Source organism: Acipenser ruthenus, chromosome 18 (genome assembly GCF_902713425.1).
Source record: "Acipenser ruthenus chromosome 18, fAciRut3.2 maternal haplotype, whole genome shotgun sequence".
NCBI lineage: Eukaryota > Metazoa > Chordata > Actinopteri > Acipenseriformes > Acipenseridae > Acipenser > Acipenser ruthenus.
The window spans coordinates 12,981,788-13,005,024 of record NC_081206.1 but is presented as its reverse complement, the minus strand read 5'-3'; the positions used below and the strand labels follow the sequence as shown (position 1 = coordinate 13,005,024).

Here is a 23,237-nt window from a genome sequence, read left to right as displayed (position 1 = left end):
CAGACAGGCTAAAAGAATTGAATCTATTCAGTCTTGAACAAAGAAGACTACGCGGCGATCTGATTCAAACATTCAAAATCCTAAAAGGTATAGACAATGTCAACCCGGGGGACTTCTTTGACTTGAAAAAAGAAAAAAGGACCAGGGGTCATAAATGGAGATTAGATAAAGGGGCATTCAGAACAGAAAATAGGAGGCACTTTTTTACACAGAGAATTGTGAGGGTCTGGAACCAACTCCCCAGTAATGTTGTTGAAGCTGACACCCTGGGATCCTTCAAGAAGCTGCTTGATGAGATTCTGGGATCAATAAGCTACTAACAACCAAACGAGCAAGATGGGTTGAATGGCTTCCTCTCGTTTGTAAACTTTCTTATGTTCTTATGTTCTTATGTGTCCGGCAGTATTCACAGAGAAGTGTGTCCGGCAGTATTCACAGAGAAGTCTGTTCGGCAGTATTCACAGAGAAGTCTGTCCGGCAGTATTCACAGAGAAGTCTGTCCGGCAGTATTCACAGAGAAGTGTGTCTGGCAGTATTCACAGCAGACGTGAGATTCAGACACTCCTCTTCTTTTAATGAATGACTATTCTGTGGTAAATTCCTCTCGATATTTCTGACAAGCCAACCTCGAACTTTTAGATGGAGGAGAGTGACATTTTTTGTTTGATTTGTGATTCCTATTTTAATAACTGATAAACGACCAGATAATGACAGCAAGGCAACATTCGCGCAGCAGTTTCTGAAGGACCCCTGAACCGGTTACTAAGCAACCCGGCTCAGAGATTTTACTATTCAGTCAAAATTTACTATTCAGTTAAAATGCCACAATAAACTGTCAGTGAAATACAGTATTAAGAACAATTAATTCATTAAAAAAATGAAAAAACACACATGGTATTGAAATAGTATTTCATAAACATTCAGGGAGTATCCATAATGTATTTATTTATTTAATAAAAATTGTAGTATTATACCTCTTCGACGTAGTGCCGTAGCAGAACCTCCAAAAAATAGTAGCTGCTACGGCCAAATCGTAGCCGTTGGCATCTCTGCACTGAGCATTTTCACGATGCGGTACCGCTAGTCTGCACCCGGGCACACATGAGCGGTATGCATTACGCGACTTTTCTTACAATATTGTAGAAAAATTGAATGGTACAGTACAGTAGTTGTCATTACCGCACCATAGACTATGTCCTCAAATATAATTTACATAACGGCCAAAAGTTTTGCATCACCTAGTAGAGTATTAGGATGCAGACATCATTAAAAAAAAAAAAAAAACTATATGAACATAATTTCAATATTTTATTTGACATCATGCAATCAAAAAAACTACAAAATGATATCACAAAACTCTACCAGAAACTACAAAGTAGTACTGTATTTCATGTTAGGTTTCTAAATGTTACATTTTTAAATTTTTGGAAAACTACAAAGCGATATGTAATTTAATAAGTTAATGTAAGATTAATTCTATAGGGTTGGTTGCAAAACTTTTGGCCATATCTGTAATGCCCCCCATATAATCTACTAAATAAAAACACTGGTTTGTTTACACTATGTAACACAATTTTTGTTCCTGGGTAGTAAATTTACCTATTTCCAATGAGAAAACGGGAGAATTTGTGTCTTTTCGTTCACATAAAGTCAGAAAAAAACAACATATGAACCCAAATTAACATGTATTTATACTAAAGTAATACAAAAATGACTACAAAAGATTTAGAAGTGAGTAGTATTTCGAGATTTACGATTATACTGTAAATCACTTTCACGAATCAGCCCTCAAATGTAGTCTCCCATCATGTTCTTGTTATACTGTCCTTGGTAGCGGCGTTCAAAGTCCAGTATATCCTGGTGGAAGCGCTCGCCTTGCTCCTCCGAGTATGCTCCCATGTTCTCCTTGAATTTATCAAGATGAGCATCAAGGATATGGACTTTGAGGGACATCCTACAGCCCATTGCGCCGTAGTTCTTCACCAGAGTCTCAACCAGCTCCACATAGTTTTCGGCCTTGTGATTGCCCAGGAAGCCCCGAACCACTGCGACAAAGCTGTTCCAAGCTGCTTTCTCCTTACTAGTGAGCTTCTTGGGGAATTCATTGCACTCCAGGATCTTCTTTATCTGTGGTCCGACGAAGACACCGGCTTTGACCTTTGCCTCAGACATCTTAGGGAAGAAGTCTTGAAGGCACTTGAAGGCTGCCGACTCCTTATCTAGAGCTCTGACAAATTGTTTCATAAGGCCCAATTTGATGTGCAGTGGTGGCATCATCACCTTCAGGGGGTCCACCAGTGGCTCCCACTTGACGTTGTTCCTCCCCACAGAGAACTCGGTCCGCTGTGGCCAGTCCCGCCTGTGGTAGTGCGCCTTGGTGTCCCTGCTGTCCCAAAAGCAAAGATAGCAGGGAAACTTGGTAAAACCGCCTTGGAGACCCATCAGGAATGCCACCATTTTGAAGTCTCCTATGACCTCCCAGCCGTACTCATCATACTTCAAGGCGTCCAGCAAGGTCTTGATGCTGTTGTAATCCTCTTTGAGGTGCACTGAGTGAGCCAGGTGAAGAGACGGGTACTTGTTACCATTATGGAGCAGCACAGCTTTGAGGCTCCTGGATGAGCTGTCAATGAAGAGGCGCCACTCATTCTGGTTACAGGCGATTCCGATTGCCTCGAACAGACTGGTCACATTGTGGCAGAAGCACAGCCCATCTTGACGGGTGAAGAAGCTGGAAAAAGGTTGGTGACGCTTCCTCTGATCTGCGACTTGCACACTTTCATCCAACAAGTTCCACTGCTTGAGCCTAGACGTCAAAAGCTCGGCATTGGACTTGGTGAGACCAAGATCTCTAATCAAGTCGTTGAGGTCTTTTTGGTTGGGGTAGTATGGGTTTCTCTCCTCAGCTCCACCTCTGAAATTGTCATCTGGATCTACAACGTCTTCCTCGCTCTCTGACTTGCTGCTCTCTTCTAAAGACGGCTGCTCTCTCTCCGGAGGAGTGGGTACAGGGAGCTCATGGCAGTGTGGCACCGGGGCGATGGATGAAGGAAGGTCCGGATACGTGATAGCAGGTGCATTCTTGCCAGTCCGACGTTTGGAAGGGTCCACCATGCAGAAGTAGCAGTTGCTTGAGTGGTCAGTGAGTTCCCGCCAAATTCTTGGGATAGCGAACTTCATGGCTCTCTTTTCCCCTCTGTACCATCCTACAAAAATACATTTATTTCACCCATGACTAATGTGTAAGAGATTCTCGCAACATTTTTCATATATGATATATTTTTTCAATAACATTGAAAATTGTAAAACATTTTAAAATTAAAAACTTTTACAATTTTAATAATTTTAACAAATTTTATAACATAAAATTCCGAGCAACAATTGTCCATCTTACCTTCCAGAGTTTTTTTGCAGTGCTCGCAGGTGAAATGAGGTGCCCAGGGTTTGTCTTGATCCCCGACAGGCATGCCGAAATATGCCTTGTAGGACTCACACATCTTAGCAGATGCTTCCACGGAGTACTTTTTCACTCTTGTCTTGATAAATTGGCCGCAGACATAGCAAAATGCGTCTGCCGGATGCTTGCAGCCTCTTGATGCCATCTCAGAAAAATGCAGATATGTATCCACTTAGGCAGCTGGAACTAAACTGAACTGGTGGGCTGAAGGCCCCTGTATTTATACTACTATTTATATTATGAAATATATAAAGGGATCAAACCCTTCAGGGTGCTTGGACACCTCCGTAGACAACAGTTTCATTCATGATTTTTCCTGGCAAGCACGTGTAGTCAGCAGTTGGCTGTGATTGGTTAATCCACAAACGGTACCGCATGTCAGCAAGAAGAAATCACTCTGGATTAGATTTGAGTGGCACCGCTCAGCGTACCCACGGGACAAGCAGTATCGTCCCGTGCTGATCTGTCCAACACCATATGAAAGCAATGGCAGTGATACAGGTGGCAAAATGTCTTGCGAGCCTCGCCGCGCCTGTCTGTCCTGGGCTTAAGCCTATGTGTAATTTTGCAAAAGTAAAAAAGTATTTTACTTTAAAAATAATCGCAGTTCAATAACCATACTGTATGATCTGTGATAGCCGTGTATCGCGGGTGGGTTTCGTTTAGTCTCGATAGCCGTGTATCGTGGTTGGGTTTCATTTAGTCTCGATAGCCGTGTATCGTGGGTGGGTTTCATTTAGTCTCGATAGCCGTGTATCGCGGGTGGGTTTCGTTTAGTCTCGATAGCCGTGTATCGTGGGTGGGTTTCATTTAGTCTCGATAGCCGTGTATCGTGGGTGGGTTTCATTTAGTCTCGATAGCCGTGTATCACGGGTGGGTTTCGTTTAGTCTCTATAGCCGTGTATCACGGGTGGGTTTCATTTATCTCTAGAGCCTTATTATATTATATTATGGCATCAGCAGGTACAGGTACAGTTTTTGTTTATTTAGCAGACGCCTTTATCCAAGGCGACTTACAGAGACTAGGGTGTGTGAACTATGCATCAGCTGCAGCGTCACTTACAATTACGTCTCACCCGAAAGACGGAGCACAAGGAGGTTAAGTGACTTGCTCAGTAGAGCCTTGTGAGAGGGGAGGGATTTGGACTGCGGTGCATGCGGGAGCCTGTAGGGGGGTTCGTATTCTCCGTGTATTCCAATGCTGTCAGGCAATGTTTTGTTGACAGGACTCATCTGTGAGGAAATCGGCTGACGTTCTGTCATTGGCTGGGGGGTGGGACTACACAGGGTGAATGAATTAATAAAAAGGCGCTGTTTTGTATCCTCTCTGGCTCATACAGGAAACATAGTGGAGCGTGACTTCACGGCCGAATCCGGAAGAATCAGAGGCTCTGGAGCAGCGACTCGGAGAGACGGAGTGGCAATTCAGCGCGAGGCTTACAGACCCGGGGTGCAAGCAAGCCACACAGGTTTATTTACTGGGAGACTGTTTTTAGTTAGTGAGTTTAGCGGGACTGAGCCGTCCCACAGTGTATGAGAGGGTACAGAACAGTGCCTGTTCCTCGGGGCTCCCACCACTAGAGGGAGCAACGAGCCGCAGTAAAAACCTGCACACTTTATTTTGTAGTTTTTCCTTAAAGTATTTTGTTTTCCTTTTTCCTTTCGCCTTTTTACTTATTGTTCTTTTGGATTACACACCTGTGTGTGTTGTATGAAGACGGGGCACAATACCATTGTTGGTAGAGTGCCCCGAACTGTAACAAAACACCTGCCAACCAAGCTCACCCTAATAAATCTGGGCGCCTGTGCCGGCGTTTCATATTTGAACTTGGTGTTTGTCTTGTGTCTTCCCACACCCTACCACAAGCCTGTTTAAATTTTTTAGCCTCAAATGGGTGGGATTCTGTGTATTCTACCTGCAATCACCCTCTGTCTGTCAAGTTTTACTGTATTTGTATTGGCTACATGATGCAAGCTAGTGGCTAGCCTCTACCACTTATAATTAGACTTAATCTTGACATGTCTGTTGCCAGGCAGGTTATGGATCACGTGTGGCTACTCCCTTAAGTTTCGATTTCCATATACAGTACGTAGTATATTTTTTATAACGTTGTAGATTTTTAAATTCATACACCATTTTAAAAATAAAAAAATAAGAATAAAGGTCATCCAAAGCCTAAATTGGAGCTTCTTCAGCAGGGAGGACCAAAACAAAACTGCCTTTTAATTGTTCATTATATGAAAAAATGAAATGGCTGACTGCGAGTATTCACAGTTTGGTTTTTCAAACCGACTACATCTTCCCCGTGGACTCTGTGGGAAACAGTGATTTAAAAAATCTTCCACAGGCTCTAAAAATATATTTTCTACAAATGACATCAATCCGGATTCATCAATCAAGTAGGTCCACAATGGTTTTGTTATATTTTGTTGCTTGCCTTATGTGCTTCGTATACTACATTACATTTCTTATTAAATTACGAAGTACCTTTTGAAACATGCAAGCTTTTGGACAATGATTCTTTAGTGTTTTTTGACCATTCTTCAACGCAAAATTGGTTTGCTATGGAATCCATTTTACCATGTATTAGAACTAAATTTCCTGTGCCGTTAGAGGAAAAACAGCCCCATGGAAGGATATTACCACCTCCATGCTTGACAGTAGGTATGGTGTTCTTTTCTTTGTATGCCTCACCAGACTTTCTCCAAACATAAAGACTATCCGCATGACCAAATAGCTTGATTTTTGTTTCATCACCCCACAAAACCTATGACCAGAACTCATACCCATCATTCAAATGCTGTTTTACAAACTTTAAGCGATTGTCTTTCTGACATTTTCCTAACAGTGGCTTATTTTTGGTCTGTGACCATTGAGACCTTCACCGTGCAATACTCGAAAAATACCCGGATACCCGGGTTTAGGTTGGTACACCCCAAACCCAAGACCAAAAAAATGGAGCTGGACGATGAGCCCAAGGCCTACATTGTCATGTTCGAGCACGTGGCGATAGTGGCAAAATGGCTTTGGAAACGGTGGGCCACTCAACTTGCCCCTTGCTTGACTGGAGAAGTCCAGCAGCCTATCGTGCCATGACACATGAGGCCACCTTGGACTATGACCTGGTCAAGCAGGCCATCCTCCAGCGGCTCAACATCACTGAGGAGACCTATTGCCGCCAGTTCTGGGAATACCAGCGGCCCCCTGGAGCTGACGGACCAGCTGACCCGGTGGCTCTGCCCCGCCACCAGAACTGTCGTGGAGGTGGTTGAACTGATCGCCGTTGAGCAGTTCAACCACGTGGTGGGAGCAGAGACACAAGCCTGGGTTGGCCGGCACCACTCCACCATGCTGGAGGAAGCAATCCACCTGGCCTGCACCCCCTTGAAACCCAATAAGCGGCCTCCCTCCACAAAAATGGAGACCAAGGTCAGCCACCAGCTGGGTTAGAACAGGAACCCCCTCCACGCTGCCAGCCATGCTGCGGGACACACAGGCTCCATTGGTGCCCTTCACAACGGTCTGCTACCGGTGTCATGAAGTTGGTCACATCGCCCGGAATTGCCTGGCGGCGATTTCCCGCTATTTAACACCGGAAGTAGGTAAGTCCAGGGGTAATGGTTGGGAGGGGCCTTGTATTATTGATGTATGAGTTGGTAATGTGAGCACCCACGCATTGGTGAACTTGGGATGCTGGCAGACTTTCATTGAAGATGCTCTTTTGGTGGGGGTGTCTTGGGAGACACAGGGAAGTGTGGTTATTTCCTGTATCCATGGGGAAACCAAGACATATCCCACCACTAAAATATATTTGACTGTCGGAAGTCAGACAGGCCTCGTAGCCGTGGCTGTCACCAAAAAATTACTGTCCAGTAATTCTAGGTCGAGACTGACCAAAAATATAATGATTAAGAAGGTGGGGCCTGTCTCCGGTAGGACCGTTGGGGCAGGGAGAGATTCTATTGACATAATTTTCCCGCTGCAAGCTGATTTGTTCCAGTCCCGGTTCCGCCCAAAGAAAACAAAAAGAGAACGAAGGGTGTAAAAATGGGAGGGAATGTCAATGAGACAAGGTTGGGGTTTGGTGGGAGAATCCTCGATGTCGACTAAACGCCAGGGAAGGGAACTGGTATCCAATGTGACCTGTGGGGGCGGTGAGGGGGTTACCGAGACCCCCAGTGCATAAGCTACTATAGCCCTGGTTGATATACCAAAGTTCTGGGACCAGGATGTTGACCTAGAGTGGGAGCAAAATAATGAACCAGCTCTGGTGAAGGCAGGTTCGATCTATAGAGGGGAAGGAGGTTGAAGGAAACCGAACGCTCACATTTCCCTGTCACATTGTAACCGGGCATCTATTATATAGGGTATCCCAAGTCCAGGCCACAGGACAGCCTGTAACCCAGTTATTGGTTCCAAAGCCTTTCCAAGCTGAGGTCATGTGGTTGGCTCACAATATCTCTTGATCGGGACATTTAGGTAGTGGGAAGACTTTTTAACAAATATTGGCCTGGTTTTATTGGCTGGGAGTTTATAAAGTAGTAGAGAAATATGTGGCGGAGTGTCCGGAATGCTAACAGGTGGCGCCAGGGCGGGGTCGCCTGGCCCTGCTGGTCCCATTGCCCCTTATTGGAACGCCTTTTGAGAGAATTGCGATGGACGAGTGGGTCGATTGAGCACTTGCGGCCAAAATAAACAGACAAACAAAACGAACAAACACTAACAAACAGGGATGAACACTAAACAAACACATACTGTGCTGGTCCTCCAGCACCACGTAGCAATTGCTTACTATTACTATTTACTTTTTACTTTAGATTTTCTCTCCTCACTCTCTCCCATTCCTTCGCCCTGAACACACAACCCCGAGTGAGTAAAACGTGCATCTATATATACTGTTGTGCCGGGATTCAATTACTAATTAATTATTCACTTGAATCCCAGCACGTGAACTAATTATGTGCAAACCCGTGCTCACATATTAAATACTTTAAATGCATGTGAAGAACAATTATACATTTTAAACACTTGTGCTCATTACCCACATTATATCCCGTGTACCAACTACAATACACCAACATTAACACACGCAACATACAACATAAAACACAAGAATATACACACAGGGGCGGGGCACATTGCCACACCGGTCCATTAGGACCTCCGTTTATCATCCGCAGATGGACAGACAGTAGCCTCTAAAGTCTCAGGTGAGATCATCCCTGAGTATTCCACTATAGTTAACCCCCTGGGTGATTTCACCAAGAACGCACCACATTTAGTGAAGTAGACAGGGGAGTGTCAGAGGGCCTTTGATATGATTAAGAGGAAACTATGCCTAATTACACCAGATTTCAGCAAAGAGTTCATTCTTCAGACTGATGCCTCTGACATTGGTCTGGGGGCTGTCCTGCCCCAAGAAGTTCACGGAGTAGAACATCCCATTGTGTACCTGAGCAAGAAAATGTCTCCCAGGGAAAGGAACTACTCCATCATTGAGAACAAGTCTTTGGCCATCTAATGCTCTTCACTATCACCTGTTGGGACGTTCCTTCCTTCTGTATGGACCATACACCTTGAAAGTGGTAAGCTAGAAAAATGTACTTGTCCTTCTTAAAAATCTACTCGCCCACTCCCCATCGCACAAAACACACAAAAAAATAGAATATAACTTGTTGGCTTTTGGTTTTATTTAACCGTGAACACAATCAATTAGTGATTAACAGGGGCGGATCTAGACTTGTAGCTTGACTGGTTCACTAAATTCTTCAAGATACACAAAAGGTTCCCTGTGACCCGACCTCACCTCAACAAATGTATAACATACTTTAAGGAAATGTTCCTTTCAGTGCAGTGTGGAACACATTTGATAGTAAATTTAAGTAACATACTAAGAGTACAACTATAATAAGCAATACTTGGGAGTTATTCAAATATAAAAATAGCTATTGCCTGTTTTTTTCCCCACTCATTCTCTATAAGCTGACTCCAGCTCCTGATGTACAGGTGTTTTAGTTTGTTGCATCATAGACACGAAATCACTGTCAACTATTACTGCTGCTTTGTGGAATTCAGTTTTTTTTGACGTTCTTTGTTTTGTAACTGCTGAACCCCAGATTTGTAAAGGACTTGTGTATAACCTGTGAAGCTTCTGTTTTTCTACCAAAATGCACGCAATTTTTACATTAGGCTCCATCAAATTCTGCAAAGACAAAATATGTGTTTTCTTTTGTTTATATCTTTGTATTTCTTTTTTCTTTTTTTTAAGATAACGTACAACATTTTACCGCTATTTTTCCTCATCTAACATCTCGTCCCATGATGGTAACTGGAACACTGCTGCAGCAGGTGATCCTGGTTTCATACCCTGATGGCTTTTTATTTTATTTTTTGGGAGGGCAACATTCTTTCTTTGCACTACTCTCACTGAAAAATAAATACATAAATGAATTACTACATAAACACATTGCCATACGATTTACAGTCTATTTTATTTTAAAATGATAATAATATATTGGAGTGATAATCTGATATATAAGCATTTCATTTCTATCATTACGGTATAAACATATCTTCATGTTTTAATAGTTTCACAAATTGATGGATTGTGTATGTCCAATAAATAACTATTATTGCTTCTATTCGAATCTAATAAAAAAAAGTATATATTTTTTAATATAGCGTTAAAATCTAAAGAAATATGTAAATATGGTAAACAGCAAACTAGGTTAGCAACACTAAAAGCGAAAGAAAAAAAATCATTTTTTTGCCAGGGAATGTTTGTTGTCTTGAAATGCTTCTAAACAGTAAACTTTGCTTTTTTAAAAAACATCCCAACAAGTACTGTACACGCTTGACCACAATGTTGACTCTGAAATAATTTTATAAATTACACAACACGATTATTTCTAATCCGCTAGCGACTGGTGTCTTTTTGTTGTTGCAACTTTACTAGGTTGCTGCATTTAAATGTCAGGTTCATGCATTAAGAAAGCAGCATCACTTATTTACTAATTTACAAAAAACTAAATAATACCTTAAATTTAAAAGATTAGTCTGTGCATTTCCAGAGCTCTCGTGGCAGTCATTTCTGAGTTTATTTGTAACCAACAGAAGATCAGCTTTTCCCACAGCTAGCCAATCAGAAGTGATAGGGGTGGGAGATAAACACTTTTTAAAATGTTTGTGTGTGGTACTAGACTTCCACAATTCAGTTTTCAGAAACTTGCATGGCTCTCTAAAAATATACCCGGAGTGTCTTTCTAGCACAGAACAAAGATAAGAAAAATAAATAAATAAAAACTTGTTGTCTGATGGAAAAGTATAACGGCAAAACTTTTTGTCCCTCACACAAATGATGTTTTCGCGAGCACTGGCCGATACAAATTGCACTCCCCTGCAGTGGTATCTGGAGCTCCAACCCTTTAACTTCCAGGTTAAGCACCATGCAGGTAAAGAGCACCAACATGCAGATTTTTTTCTCGGGAGGGGGGACCACCTGGGGAGTTAGGGTTAGCCAAGTGATCCTTCCGCATCACTCTGAGGGGTTGGATATGTGACGAGGAGAGAAGGAATCTGAGCTGCAAGTCTACCTCCCGACCAGGAGGGGCGCTAAGCAAGGCTGGTGGTACGCCTTCACAGGGAGGAGCCAACTCGATGGTAGGACGGAACTGGAAGTCGGCCATCTTGGAGAAAGGGCGTAGTTGTAAGTGCTAAACAAATCTATTGTGATTAGCTGTGTTGTACGCAGTGATTGGACAGAGCGTGGCACCCTGCTGACCACAGGGAGGAGTTTGGCAGTACAAAGGGGACGCAGCTACGTGAGTACGGCCCTTTATGCTGAAAATACTAACGCACCGGCGCTTTGTTTTTGTTTTGTGTATTTGTGTTACAGAGGAGTAGCGGATTGGGAGCTGCAGCCACAGAGCCAGCACAAACCTGGAGCACCACTACCTCTGCACGAGCACAACAGCAACACCACTCTCAGAGCACTTTTCCATGCACGGGTGGAATAAACAGCAAGACTTTATTAGTTGTTGATATTTTTGTTTGGGTATTGAAAACCTGCCATTTTACTGGTATAGGGAGACTGTGATTGTTTTAATTGTTTGGATTACAAATTACGCAATAATGGACATTCACTTCTTCCCACACCACTCACCTCCTGACAGTAACACATGCTATATTAACTGTCTTGTTATTGTTCAGTATGGGTAATGCTTGCTGTATTAACTGTCTTGTTATTGTTCAGTATGAGTAATGCTTGCTGTATTAACTGTCTTGTTCTTGTTCAGTATGGGTAATGCTTGCTGTATTAACTGTCTTGTTCTTGTTGTTCAGTATGGGTAATGCTTGCTATATTAACTGTCTTGTTATTGCTCAGTATGGGTAATGCTTGCTGTATTAACTGTCTTGGTATTGTTGTTCAGTATGGGTAATGCTTGCTGTATTAACTGTCTTGTTCTTGTTCAGTATGGTCAGTGCTTGCTGTATTAACTGTCTTGTTATTGTTGTTCAGTATAGCTAATGCTCACGAAAGCCCCATTGGACAGCCCCCATTGTGGAAGCATTAAGTAGCGGAGAGAAGGAGGGTCACGCACCTTGAACTCGTAGGACTCCTCAATGATCACCTCGAGCTTCGAGTGCTGCCCCAGCACCGGCTTCCCCATCTCCGCAACCCGCTTCGCTGCCTCCTCCTCCACCGACAACTTGCTGCCCACAGCCTCTGAGAAGAGAGACGGACACAGAGGGGATAGGGAGAGGAACCAACTCCAACAACATCTTACTTTGAGAAAAGAAATTAAGAGCACTTGAAAATTTGCAGCAAAAAATGGATTTAATGAGATCTTAATTTATACCTAACTACCAGAAACGTGTAGTGTTCCTTTGTGTTTTCTTTGATTTTAATTAAAGCATGTATTCATTCTTTTATCATAGAATAATGTGCTTCTTTTTGGCCTGGTTATCACTATAAATGATACACTGTATTTAAGCCTTTTTTTATTTTTACCTAGTTAATTAAAATAACTGATTGAAGTCTTTATTACTGGATATTTTAGAAACATTTTCTCAGGGTCATTCTCAAATACACCACAAGGGGGCGGTGACTATCACAGTCAGTACTATTTTGTGTCTATTGGGGTGGGGGGGGGGGGGTTCAAAATTGTTTTTTATATATGCCTACTCACATATTTGTTGTGGCATGCACAGTACATTAAGCTTGAAGAGGTACTACAAATGTATTTCCATCTTTTCAAGGTCTCACCTCTTCCTATGTAAAAGACACTGGTTGTCCCTTGCAGATACTTCAGTGCTACACTTCCCATTGCATTTCAGAGGTGGCACGAAGGCAAGTTAAAAAAGCAACGCCTGCTTACAGGAAGGCAAGCCCATGGGTTTCCTTTTACAAGAAGCAACGCCTGCTTACAGGAAGGCAAGCCAATGGGTTTCCTTTTACAAGAAGCAACACCTGCTTACAGGAAGGCAAGCCAATGGGTTTCCTTTTACAAAAAGCAACACCTGCTGTGGTGGAGTGTCCCGCCCCTATTCATTATTATTTGTATTTGTTTGCGGCGCGGATAAAAGCGCCGCGTCTTTTGTTATTGTTTTTTATATTTATATTTAAAAACCCCGTGAGGATGCATGACTGATCAGCTACTGATTATTTAACTAGCTGACAGTCATGCATCATTACCAAACGCGTGCAGACTGTGGCCGAGGGGTCATAAGATAATTAACAGCCAGTTAACCCCTCGGCCAGAGTATAAGAACCTGCAGCTGTCCGTGCTGTGGGGTTGGGTGCAGAGAGGAAGTACGGGGAGATAGAGAGGAGACAGAAATTAACAATTGCTAAAACGTGCTGGATTAGCCAGCACAACACTTACTTGTTTGTCTGTCTGATTCATTTGGCCCTCATGCCCTTTTGTTTTGTTGTTTTGTTAAAATCATTTGTTTTGTTTATTTGATTTATTAAATACGCTGACCGCCGATGCCTTCAGCTTCACCCGCCCATCCATTGTTTTGGTTTCAGTTACTTCCTGGTCCGTGACGTCACCACACCTCACCACTGCGAGCCATCCTGCCACACCTGCTTACAGGAAGGCAAGCCAATGGGTTTCCTTTTACAAGAAGCAATGCCTGCTTACAGGAAGGCAAGCCAATGGGTTTCGTTTCATAAGAAGCAACTGGCTTATTTCAGTAGCAACAGCTTTCCTTCATGAGGGGAAGTGCAGCATTCAAAAGGCCATCTGCAATTGTATTGTTCACACAAAGCTATGAAAAAATACCATTCAAATTGAATCCATATTTAACAGAATGTGTGCATCTCTCACAGATTTCCAAAGTGATTGGAATACATATCAGGTGAGATTCAGTGGGATTCTTTTGTTAGCTCTGTGTATTTTCAGATCCCCTGATTCAGAATCTCAGTCCTAGCACTTCAATAATCCCCCTTTGCTTGTCAATACCCGTCTTGTTCCTGAGATTGCCTGTCTGTTTTCAGAGCAGCACGGACACAGAGCACATACTGGCAAATAACAAACACACACAATACATGGCAGCCATGTCAATGAAAATGGGAAGATGGGCAGAACAAAAGGATGTACAAAATGAAATCATGTTCTCACCCACATATCATTCATGGGATTTGGTTTCCAATTTTCATGTTGTTAGTTTATATCTTTATAACTTGTAATGTGACCCCTGCTGGCCGGATAGGCACATTGTATGTGTGCATAAAGACAGTGACTACAAACCCACTAGGGGGGATTCCCCTTCAGTGAATCTGTAGCATGTCTGCCTTTAGTGCTGAGGGTCAGCGGTTCGAATCTGGACCACGGAGGATGTAAAAATAATAAATAAAAAGCATTATAAACTTATTTTAAAAAGGTTGATCCCAGCATGTTGTTTTCTCATTGCAGGGTGTAGAAGGGGAGATGAATAATCAGATTCACCTCCCCCTCTTACCTTCACTCCCACATCCATGCAAACCAAATGAAGTGCATTGAATTGGTTCTGAATCAAACACCATGTGTTTCCCTTAGATATTTCTTTCTTTAGGGGTGCAGCCCTTCAAGTCACAGGTTTGAAGTTACTGAGGGATTTCTTAGGGGGAATTTAATATCAGGTTCATAAACACTGCTACTCAGAGAGGTTTGATACCTTGGCACATGAAACTGCAACTATCTGCCTACTGCTTAAGCCACTGACTCACAAGGCATTGATACATGACATGTACATGCAATGACGGCTTCAGTGAATAATCACATTCTCCTGTGCGATGTGTCACACTTAATCATACAGTACAGTATCTCCAAGCCCTTTGCACAGCAACTTCATTTAAAAATAAACAAATAAATAAATAAATTACAAATGAAACCCTGTTTACATCACTAGGGGACAGTGTTTACAGTTACTGGTGTACCAAATGAAGACATGTTGCAGAGTTCTGAGGCCAGAGTTGTTTTCAACTTTTTTTTTAAATCACCAGGATGTGTTGATTGAAACAGAAAGTGATATACAAAGCAAATCTAAAGACTCTATCGGATAACTGTGATGTTACCAAGCTGCTCTTTCACTAACGCTGCGGGAGATCAGGATTGCTCATGCCCACTCTGACAATAAATATTTCATTCAATAATTGCCTTTTACCAGAAGAGTTGTCTTGCCCCTGGAGACCCATTCCTTGCAGAAAAGCCTGTCATCTCTTACATGAGCTCTTTGTTTCTGCTGAGCACTTCCATGCATGAAATAGGTCTCAGATGTGAAGTTATGAAAGAAACACATGTTATAGTAAACATGACTTTGCATTTGAACACATGCTAGATGGTACTAGTTAAATAAATCTGGTACATTTCTGTTACTGTTGCACCTTGGTCACCTGGAGGGTGACATTTTCCCCACCCATTCAATGGCTTCTTTAGTGTCATTAACCAACCAGCTGCTTCCCCTGTTGATTGACATGCTTTCAGCAAGTAACACGCTTTGACCCACACTGCTGAGGTGACCCAGGAAGTGCAACAGTGTAACAGATATCCTGGAAAAGAGGCACCGAACTTTCATGTTTTAAATGAACACCCTATGCAACTAACGGAAGTGCAAAATGTGTGGAACTATTTAGCTAGCTGCCATCCCTTTAACAAGAGTACAGGCCCTGTTACTACACAGCTAGGTCATCATTCTTTCAAAGCAACACGTTTCAGACCCACATGGTGAATGAACGTGCAGGCGTGGAATTATTCCATTAGGAACTTTAAACATGCAAGCCACAGAGAGGAGGTCAGTCCGCAGTTAACCAGGCAGCAGGACCAGTCCCGGGAGAGGAGAAAACAGAAAGTGTTCCTCCGAACCTCCATGACTTAATTACACCATCCGTTAATTAATGAAGTCATGTGCGGACCTTTTCAGTTACATATTACAGGGAGTGAGACATGAGAGGCCTGATCTAAAAGAAGATGAGAAAAAAATGAAACCTCAGATTCCAGAGCTTAAAGAAAAGTCATGCTGCTGACATGATGGAAGCGTCCATAACCAGCAATGAGGGCTAGTCCCATTACACTGCGGACACGTCCCATTACACTGCGGACACGACACGTCCCACTACACTGCGGACACGACACGTCCCATTACACTGTAGATACATCCCATTACACTGTGGACACATCCCATTACACTGCGGACACAACACGTCCCATTACACTGCGGACACATTCCATTACACCATGGACATGTCCCATTACACTGTGGACACGTCCCATTACACTGCGGACACATCCCATTACACTGCGGACACAACACGTCCCATTACACTGCGGACACGACACGTCCCATTATACTGTGGACACATCCCATTACACTATGGACATGTCCCATTACACTGTGGACACGTCCCATTACACTGTGGACACGTCCCATTACACTGCGGACACGTCCCATTACACTGCGGACACAACACGTCCCATTATACTGTGGACACATCCCATTACACTATGGACATGTACATGTCCCATTACACTGTGGACACGTCCCATTACACTGCGGACACGTCCCATTACACTGCAAACACATCCCATTACACTGCGGACACGACAAGTCCCATTACACTGCAGACGCAACACGTCCTATTACACTGCGGGCACGACACGTCCCATTACACTGCGGACACGACACGTCCCATTACACTGCAAACACGTTCCATTACACTGTGGACACGACACGTCCCATTACACTGCGGACACGACACGTCCCATTACACTGCGGACACGACACGTCCCATTACACTGCGGACACGACACGTCCCATTACACTGTGGACACGACACGTCCCATTACACTGCAAACACGTCCCATTACACTGTGGACACGACACGTCCCATTATACTGCAGACATGTCAAATTACACTGTGGACACAACACGTCCCATTACACTGCGGACACGACACGTCCCATTACACTGCAAACACGTCCCATTACACTGTGGACACGACACGTTCCATTACACTGCAAACACGTCCCATTACACTGCGGACACGACACGTCCCATTACACTGCAAACACGTCCCATTATACTGCAGACATGTCAAATTACACTGTGGACTCGACACGTCCCATTACACTGCGGACACGACACGTCCCATTACACTGCGGACACTGTTCTTATGTTCTTATGACACGTCCCATTACACTGCAAACACGTTCCATTACACTTTCTAGTATAGTACTGGATCGCTTTACCCTAGTATAGTACTAGATCTATTTACCCTAGTACTAGATATATTTACCCTAGTATAGTACTAGATCTCTTTACCCTAGTATTGTACTAGATAGGAGTTTAGTGTATGAGACAGGAGCCCAGGGGATACCCATGCCCCTGGCTGCTCCAGGACTCTAGTGTATGAGACAGGAGCCCTGGGGATACCCATGCCCCTGGCTGCTCCGGGAGTCTAGTGTTTGAGACAGGATCCCAGGAGATACCTGTGCCCCTGGCTGCTCCGGGAGTCTATTGTATGAGACAGGAGCCCTGGGGATACCCATGCCCCTGGCTGCTCCGGGAGTCTAGTGTTTGAGACAGGATCCCAGGAGATACCCATGCCCCTGGCTGCTCTGGGAGTCTAGTGTATGAGACCGATGAGTGCAAAACAGGTCAAGTTTATGGAAGTATTTTGTCACTTAACAGAGCAGAGCCCTGGGGATACCCATGCCCCTGGCTGCTCCGGGAGTCTAGTGTATGAGACAGGAGCCCAGGGGATACCCATGCCCCTGGCTGCCCCGGGAGTCTAGTGTATGACAGAAGACCAGGGGGTTAAACACAGTCAGCAGCTGAGATACAAAAAACATGGGAACCCAGATTTGCTGGCTCTAAGCCCCCCAGCATTAAATATTATTATTATTTTTTTTTAAATTATTATTATTCATCAGGCTTTTATCGTTTTTATCCAAAGCAACTTACAGGGGGGGAACTATGCAACACAACTGCTGCTGCAGAGTCACTTACAATAGGACTTCGGTCTCATCCAAAGTGACTTGCTCAGGGTCACACACAGTGAGTCAATGGCTGAGCTGGGATTAAACTAGGAATCTCCTGCGAACAACCCCTTTATTTAACCACTGGACCACCAAGCCTCCAACACCTCAACTAATGCTATTACGGAAGCTGGCTATTTCAAATGATGGAAATCTGTCTACGGTTACACCTTGGCCTTATTGTAGAGTCACAGATATGAAGATAGGACCACTTACCTTGTGCCAAGAGAAGAGCTGAGAAAGAGAGACACAGAGACACAGAGAGAGAGGGAGACAGAGAGAGAGAGAGCAAGAGAGAGAGAGGGAGAGAGAGAGACAGAGAGATAGGGAGAGAGAGAGACACAGAGAAAGTGAGAGAGAGGAGAGAGAGAAAGAGAGAGGGGGAGAGAGAGGGGGGAGAGAGAGAGGGGGGAGAGAGAGAGAGACAGAGAGAGAAAGAGAGAGAGAGAGAGAGAGAGAGAGAGAGAGAGTGAGAGTCAGTCACATGTCTAATTAAAGCTGTGAGATGAAATCACATAGTAAATTAGCACGGTAGTTTCTTATCATGGTTAACCACAGCTTTTGCCATGCTTTACCAAGGTTTGTCTATGTGTTTACTTACAATGCTTTATTGCGCTTTACCATGTTATACTGCAGTAAGCTTTTCTAAGGGAAGGTACAGTGCCACGTGGGCGTCAATTAGCTGCAGAACAAGACTGTGTGCTTTATAAGTGTAAATCAAATTAAAACACAAATAAGTACAAAAATATTTTTAAAAATCTGTTTGTTGAAATGTGATTAAAGCTATAAAACATAATTTAGTTCCTTCACTTTTAGTTAGTCCCCAAGTAAGATGAAATGTGCTTGCCTGTTATTATCACTAACATGAACAAATGAAAGGCTGTATGTGTGTTCGTAAGTATGTTGCACTTTCAAGTTCTACTTTTATCCAGTAAACCACTTAGCCAAATATCGTGAACCTTCATTGAGCAATCACTGAGTTATCTGGGGAAGTAAGAAGGTGCTTGTGTAGGAGGATGGAGGCTGGGTGTGAGCTGGCGACCTCGCACACCACAAGAGAGCATCTTATCCACAATCCACAATGCTTTATCTCATCTCATCTCATCTCACCGACAAGGGACAGAATCTGTACCGGCAGCGCATCACACAGCACTGCCCGCTACACCTACCTGCCTGTCTGTAACTGTAGCATTCTTCCACATATCTCATTGTGATTATTATTATTATTATTTATTTCTTAGCAGACGCCCTTATCCAGGGCGACTTACAATCGTGATGAAGGCATTGAGCTTAGAGACGGGCCTGTCTGTCCGTCCATCACGCTATCATTACATGTTTCAGTAGACAAAGGTCATGGTCATCTACTTACAGCAGTACATATTTATAACTGTATGTATTGTTTTTAAAACTAAACACATATACAATATATTAGTATTTCCTGAATCTATTTCTAGATGCATTAGCTCATAAAGTGCTCATTCAGTAGTGTATTCCCTGAAAGTTAGCATTTATGCCAGCAAGTGTTTCCCCTGTGACTCTTGCAGCTTGACGTTTTAAAGATCAGAAGTTTCTCCTCTATATTCCCTGACCCCTGGCCACCTGCCACATACAGACATGCTCAAATTTGTTGGTACCCTTACAGCTCATTGAAATAATGCTTCATTCCTCCTGAAAAGTGATGAAATTAAAAGCTATTTTATCATGTATACTTGCATGCCTTTGGTATGTCATAGAATAAAGCAAAGAAGCTGTGAAAAGAGATGAATTATTGCTTATTCTACAAAGATATTCTAGAATGGCCTGGACACATTTGTTGGTACCCCTTAGAAAAGATAATAAATTATTGGATTATAGTGATATTTCAAACTAATTAGTTTCTTTAATTAGTATCACACATGTCTCCAATCTTGTAATCAGTCATTCAGCCTATTTAAATGGAGAAAAGTAGTCACTGTGCTGTTTGGTATCATTGTGTGCACCACACTGAACATGGACCAGAGAAAGGAAAGGAGAGAGTTGTCTGAGGAGATGTGGCAAAGTGCCCCCCCTGTGTGTGTTATATGTTACGTGTTGTGTGTAAATGTTGGTGTATAGGCATTGGTACACGGGATATAAGCGGTCTGTGTTTCACGTGTGTGTAAATTGTATATTTGTATTTAGGCACGGGGATGGCACATCACATCACGTGCAAGTAAAAAGTAATATGTGAGCACGGGGAATTGCACTTTAATTAATTCACGTGCAGTTGTACCGAGATTCCAATTGAATGATTGACTAGCAATCGAATCTCGGTACAACTGCATAAAAGCTGCATGTTTTCACTCACTGGGGGTTGGTGTTCGGTGAGTGGAGAACGGGTTAGGAGACGGAGGGTATTTAAAAGTAATAATAGTAAAAGAAGCTCACCGTGTTTGTCTGTGTAGTTCGTTTTGTCTGTCTGTTTATTTTGGCGTGTAGTGCCATGTCCTGTTTTGTGTTCTGTTTGGTAAACCTTTTTATTTTGTTAATAAACGCTGAGTGCAGCCATTGCACTCAGCTCAGCATCACCACCGTCTCTGTCTGTGTGTTTCTCTCTGGTCTGAGTTCCTCCCTGCAGCCGTCTTTGTCACACGTGGTGTCAGAACCGGGACAACAGCGCCTCCAGGGCTCAGGCCAGAGCGGGAACCGCAGTTTTTTTTTTTGTGGAAAAGTAAATAAAAAAAAAAAAAAAAAAAAATGGAAGGCTGGAACTGGAGAGACGGCTGCAGTGAGCTGGAGGATCTCCTCGGCAGGTTGGAGGACCAAGGTTGGTGCCTTGCCTGCGGGGTGTATGGGCACACGGTGGCTGTCTGCCCCTTCCAGGAAGAGGAGGAGGAACCAGCCCAAAGGAGGAAGGTGAGCAGAAGGAGGCAGAGAGGGGGAAAAATGAGGAGGAAGCAGAGGGAGCCAAGGTGGTGCACCATGTGCATTGCATATGGGCATGAGGACGAGGACTGCCCAGAGCAGGAGCCAGGGGAGGAGGAGCCCGAACGTCCTGCGCCTGAGTGGGAGGAGCCCGAACGTCCTGCGCCTGAGTGGGAGGAGCCCGAACGTCCTGCGCCTGAGTGGGAGGAGCCCGAACGTCCTGCGCCTGAGTGGGAGGAGCCCGAACGTCCTGCGCCTGAGTGGGAGGAGCCCGAACGTCCTGCGCCTAAGTGGGAGGAGCCCGAATGTCCACAGCCCGAGTGGGAGGAGCCCGAACGTCCACAGCCCAAGAGGGAGGAGTCGGTGCGTCCACGTCCCAAGAGGGAGGAGTCGGTGCGTCCACGTCCCAAGAGGGAGGAGTCGGTGCGTCCACGTCCCAAGAGGGAGGAGTCGGTGCGTCCACGGCCCGAGAGGGAGGAGTCGGTGCGTCCACGGCCCGAGAGGGAGGAGTCGGTGCGTCCACGGCCCGAGAGGGAGGAGTCGGTGCGTCCTGTGTCCGGAGGGGAGGAGCTGAAGGCCCAAACCCCTATTTTTTTTTGGGAGGGACGAGGGCGTGAAGCTCAGGCTCCACAGCAGCCGCTGTTTTTGCTGCTGAAGGGAGCCCAGCGGAGACGCCCGCCACCAGCTCTACCCCCGCTGTCGGAGGAGCCGGCAGCGCCACCAGCCCTACCCCCGCTGTCGGAGGAGCCGGCAGCGCCTCCACCACCACCCGAGGGAGAGGAGCAGGAGCTGCCTCTGCCTCCACCACCACCCGAGGGAGAGGAGCAGGAGCTGCCTCTGCCTCCACCACCACCCGAGGGAGAGGAGCAGGAGCTGCCTCTGCCTCCACCACCCGAGGGAGAGGAGCAGGAGCTGCCTCTGCCTCCACCACCCGAGGGAGAGGAGCAGGAGCTGCCTCTGCCTCCACCACCACCCGAGGGAGAGGAGCAGGAGCTGCCTCTGCCTCCACCACCACCCGAGGGAGAGGAGCAGGAGCTGCCTCTGCCTCCACCACCCGAGGGAGAGGAGCAGGAGCTGCCTCTGCCTCCACCACCCGAGGGAGAGGAGCAGGAGCTGCCTCTGCCTCCACCATCTCCAGGAGCAGAGGAGCAGGAGCTGCCTCTGCCTCCGCCACCACCACCGCAAGGAGCAGAGGAGCAGGAGCTGCCGCTGCCTCCGCCACCACCACCGCAAGGAGCAGAGGAGCAGGAGCTGCCTCTGCCTCCACCATCTCCAGGAGCAGAGGAGCAGGAGCTGCCTCTGCCTCCGCCACCACCACTGCAAGGAGCAGAGGAGCAGGAGCTGCCTCTGCCTCCGCCACCACCACCGCCAGGAGCAGAGGAGCTGGAGCTGCCTCTGCCTCCACCACCGCCAGGAGCAGAGGAGCTGGAGCTGCCTCTGCCTCCACCACCGCCAGGAGCAGAGGAGCTGGAGCTGCCTCTGCCTCCACCACCGCCAGGAGCAGAGGAGCTGGAGCTGCCTCTGCTGCCCGGACCTCCGCAGGGAGTACGGTGGCCGGAGCCCCAGAAAGGGGAGCTGCCGGCCACAAAGAAGGGGGAGGAGGTCTGGAGACCACTTTCCCCAGCAGCAGTTTCGCTGCAGGAGTTCTTGTGGCCGGAGCCCCACAGGAGGGAGCTGCCGGCTATGAAGAAGGGGGAGGTCGGGGGACCACCTGCCCCCGCAGCTTTTTCGCTGCAGGACGGGACCAGCATGCTGTCAGCCGTGCCACTACCGGCAGGGGAGCTGACAGCATTTCCAGCCATGGGCCCACTGAAGCCTCCCGTCCCAGCCCGAGACTTTTGCCTGGACTGCTGGGTATTTAAGGGGGGAGGTGGCCGTTGAGGCCATGTGTGCGTTGCACAAGGGGGGGTATATGTGGCAAAGTGCCCCCCCTGTGTGTGTTATATGTTACGTGTTGTGTGTAAATGTTGGTGTATAGGCATTGGTACACGGGATATAAGCGGTCTGTGTTTCACGTGTGTGTAAATTGTATATTTGTATTTAGGCACGGGGATGGCACATCACATCACGTGCAAGTAAAAAGTAATATGTGAGCACGGGGAATTGCACTTTAATTAATTCACGTGCAGTTGTACCGAGATTCCAATTGAATGATTGACTAGCAATCGAATCTCGGTACAACTGCATAAAAGCTGCATGTTTTCACTCACTGGGGGTTGGTGTTCGGTGAGTGGAGAACGGGTTAGGAGACGGAGGGTATTTAAAAGTAATAATAGTAAAAGAAGCTCACCGTGTTTGTCTGTGTAGTTCGTTTTGTCTGTCTGTTTATTTTGGCGTGTAGTGCCGTGTCCTGTTTTGTGTTCTGTTTGGTAAACCT

The 23,237-nt window shown here is 45.3% G+C and overlaps 2 protein-coding genes across 4 annotated transcripts in view; both read right to left on the bottom strand.

Annotated features, from left to right (window-relative positions):
* LOC117424021 (sodium/calcium exchanger 3-like) overlaps positions 1 to 23,237 on the bottom strand; it is a 159,141-nt gene that overhangs the window by 29,856 nt on the left and 106,048 nt on the right. For 2 of the 3 annotated variants that reach the window (XM_034040036.3, XM_058991234.1), the window contains 2 exons: positions 18,194 to 18,211; positions 12,059 to 12,183 (listed from right to left, as the gene is read on the bottom strand). In XM_034040036.3, coding sequence (XP_033895927.3) covers positions 12,059 to 12,183; positions 18,194 to 18,211 — 143 coding nt within the window. The remainder of the gene's footprint in view (positions 1 to 12,058; positions 12,184 to 18,193; positions 18,212 to 23,237) is intronic. The other variant, XM_058991235.1, reaches the window with a different exon arrangement.
* On the bottom strand, positions 1,738 to 3,690 carry LOC131698626 (uncharacterized). Its single transcript, XM_058991236.1, has 2 exons — positions 3,395 to 3,690; positions 1,738 to 3,206 (listed from the first exon to the last, which is right to left on the bottom strand). The coding sequence occupies exons 1-2, from the start codon at positions 3,600 to 3,602 to the stop codon at positions 1,789 to 1,791; spliced, it is 1,626 nt and encodes a 541-aa protein (XP_058847219.1). The 5' UTR covers positions 3,603 to 3,690; the 3' UTR covers positions 1,738 to 1,788.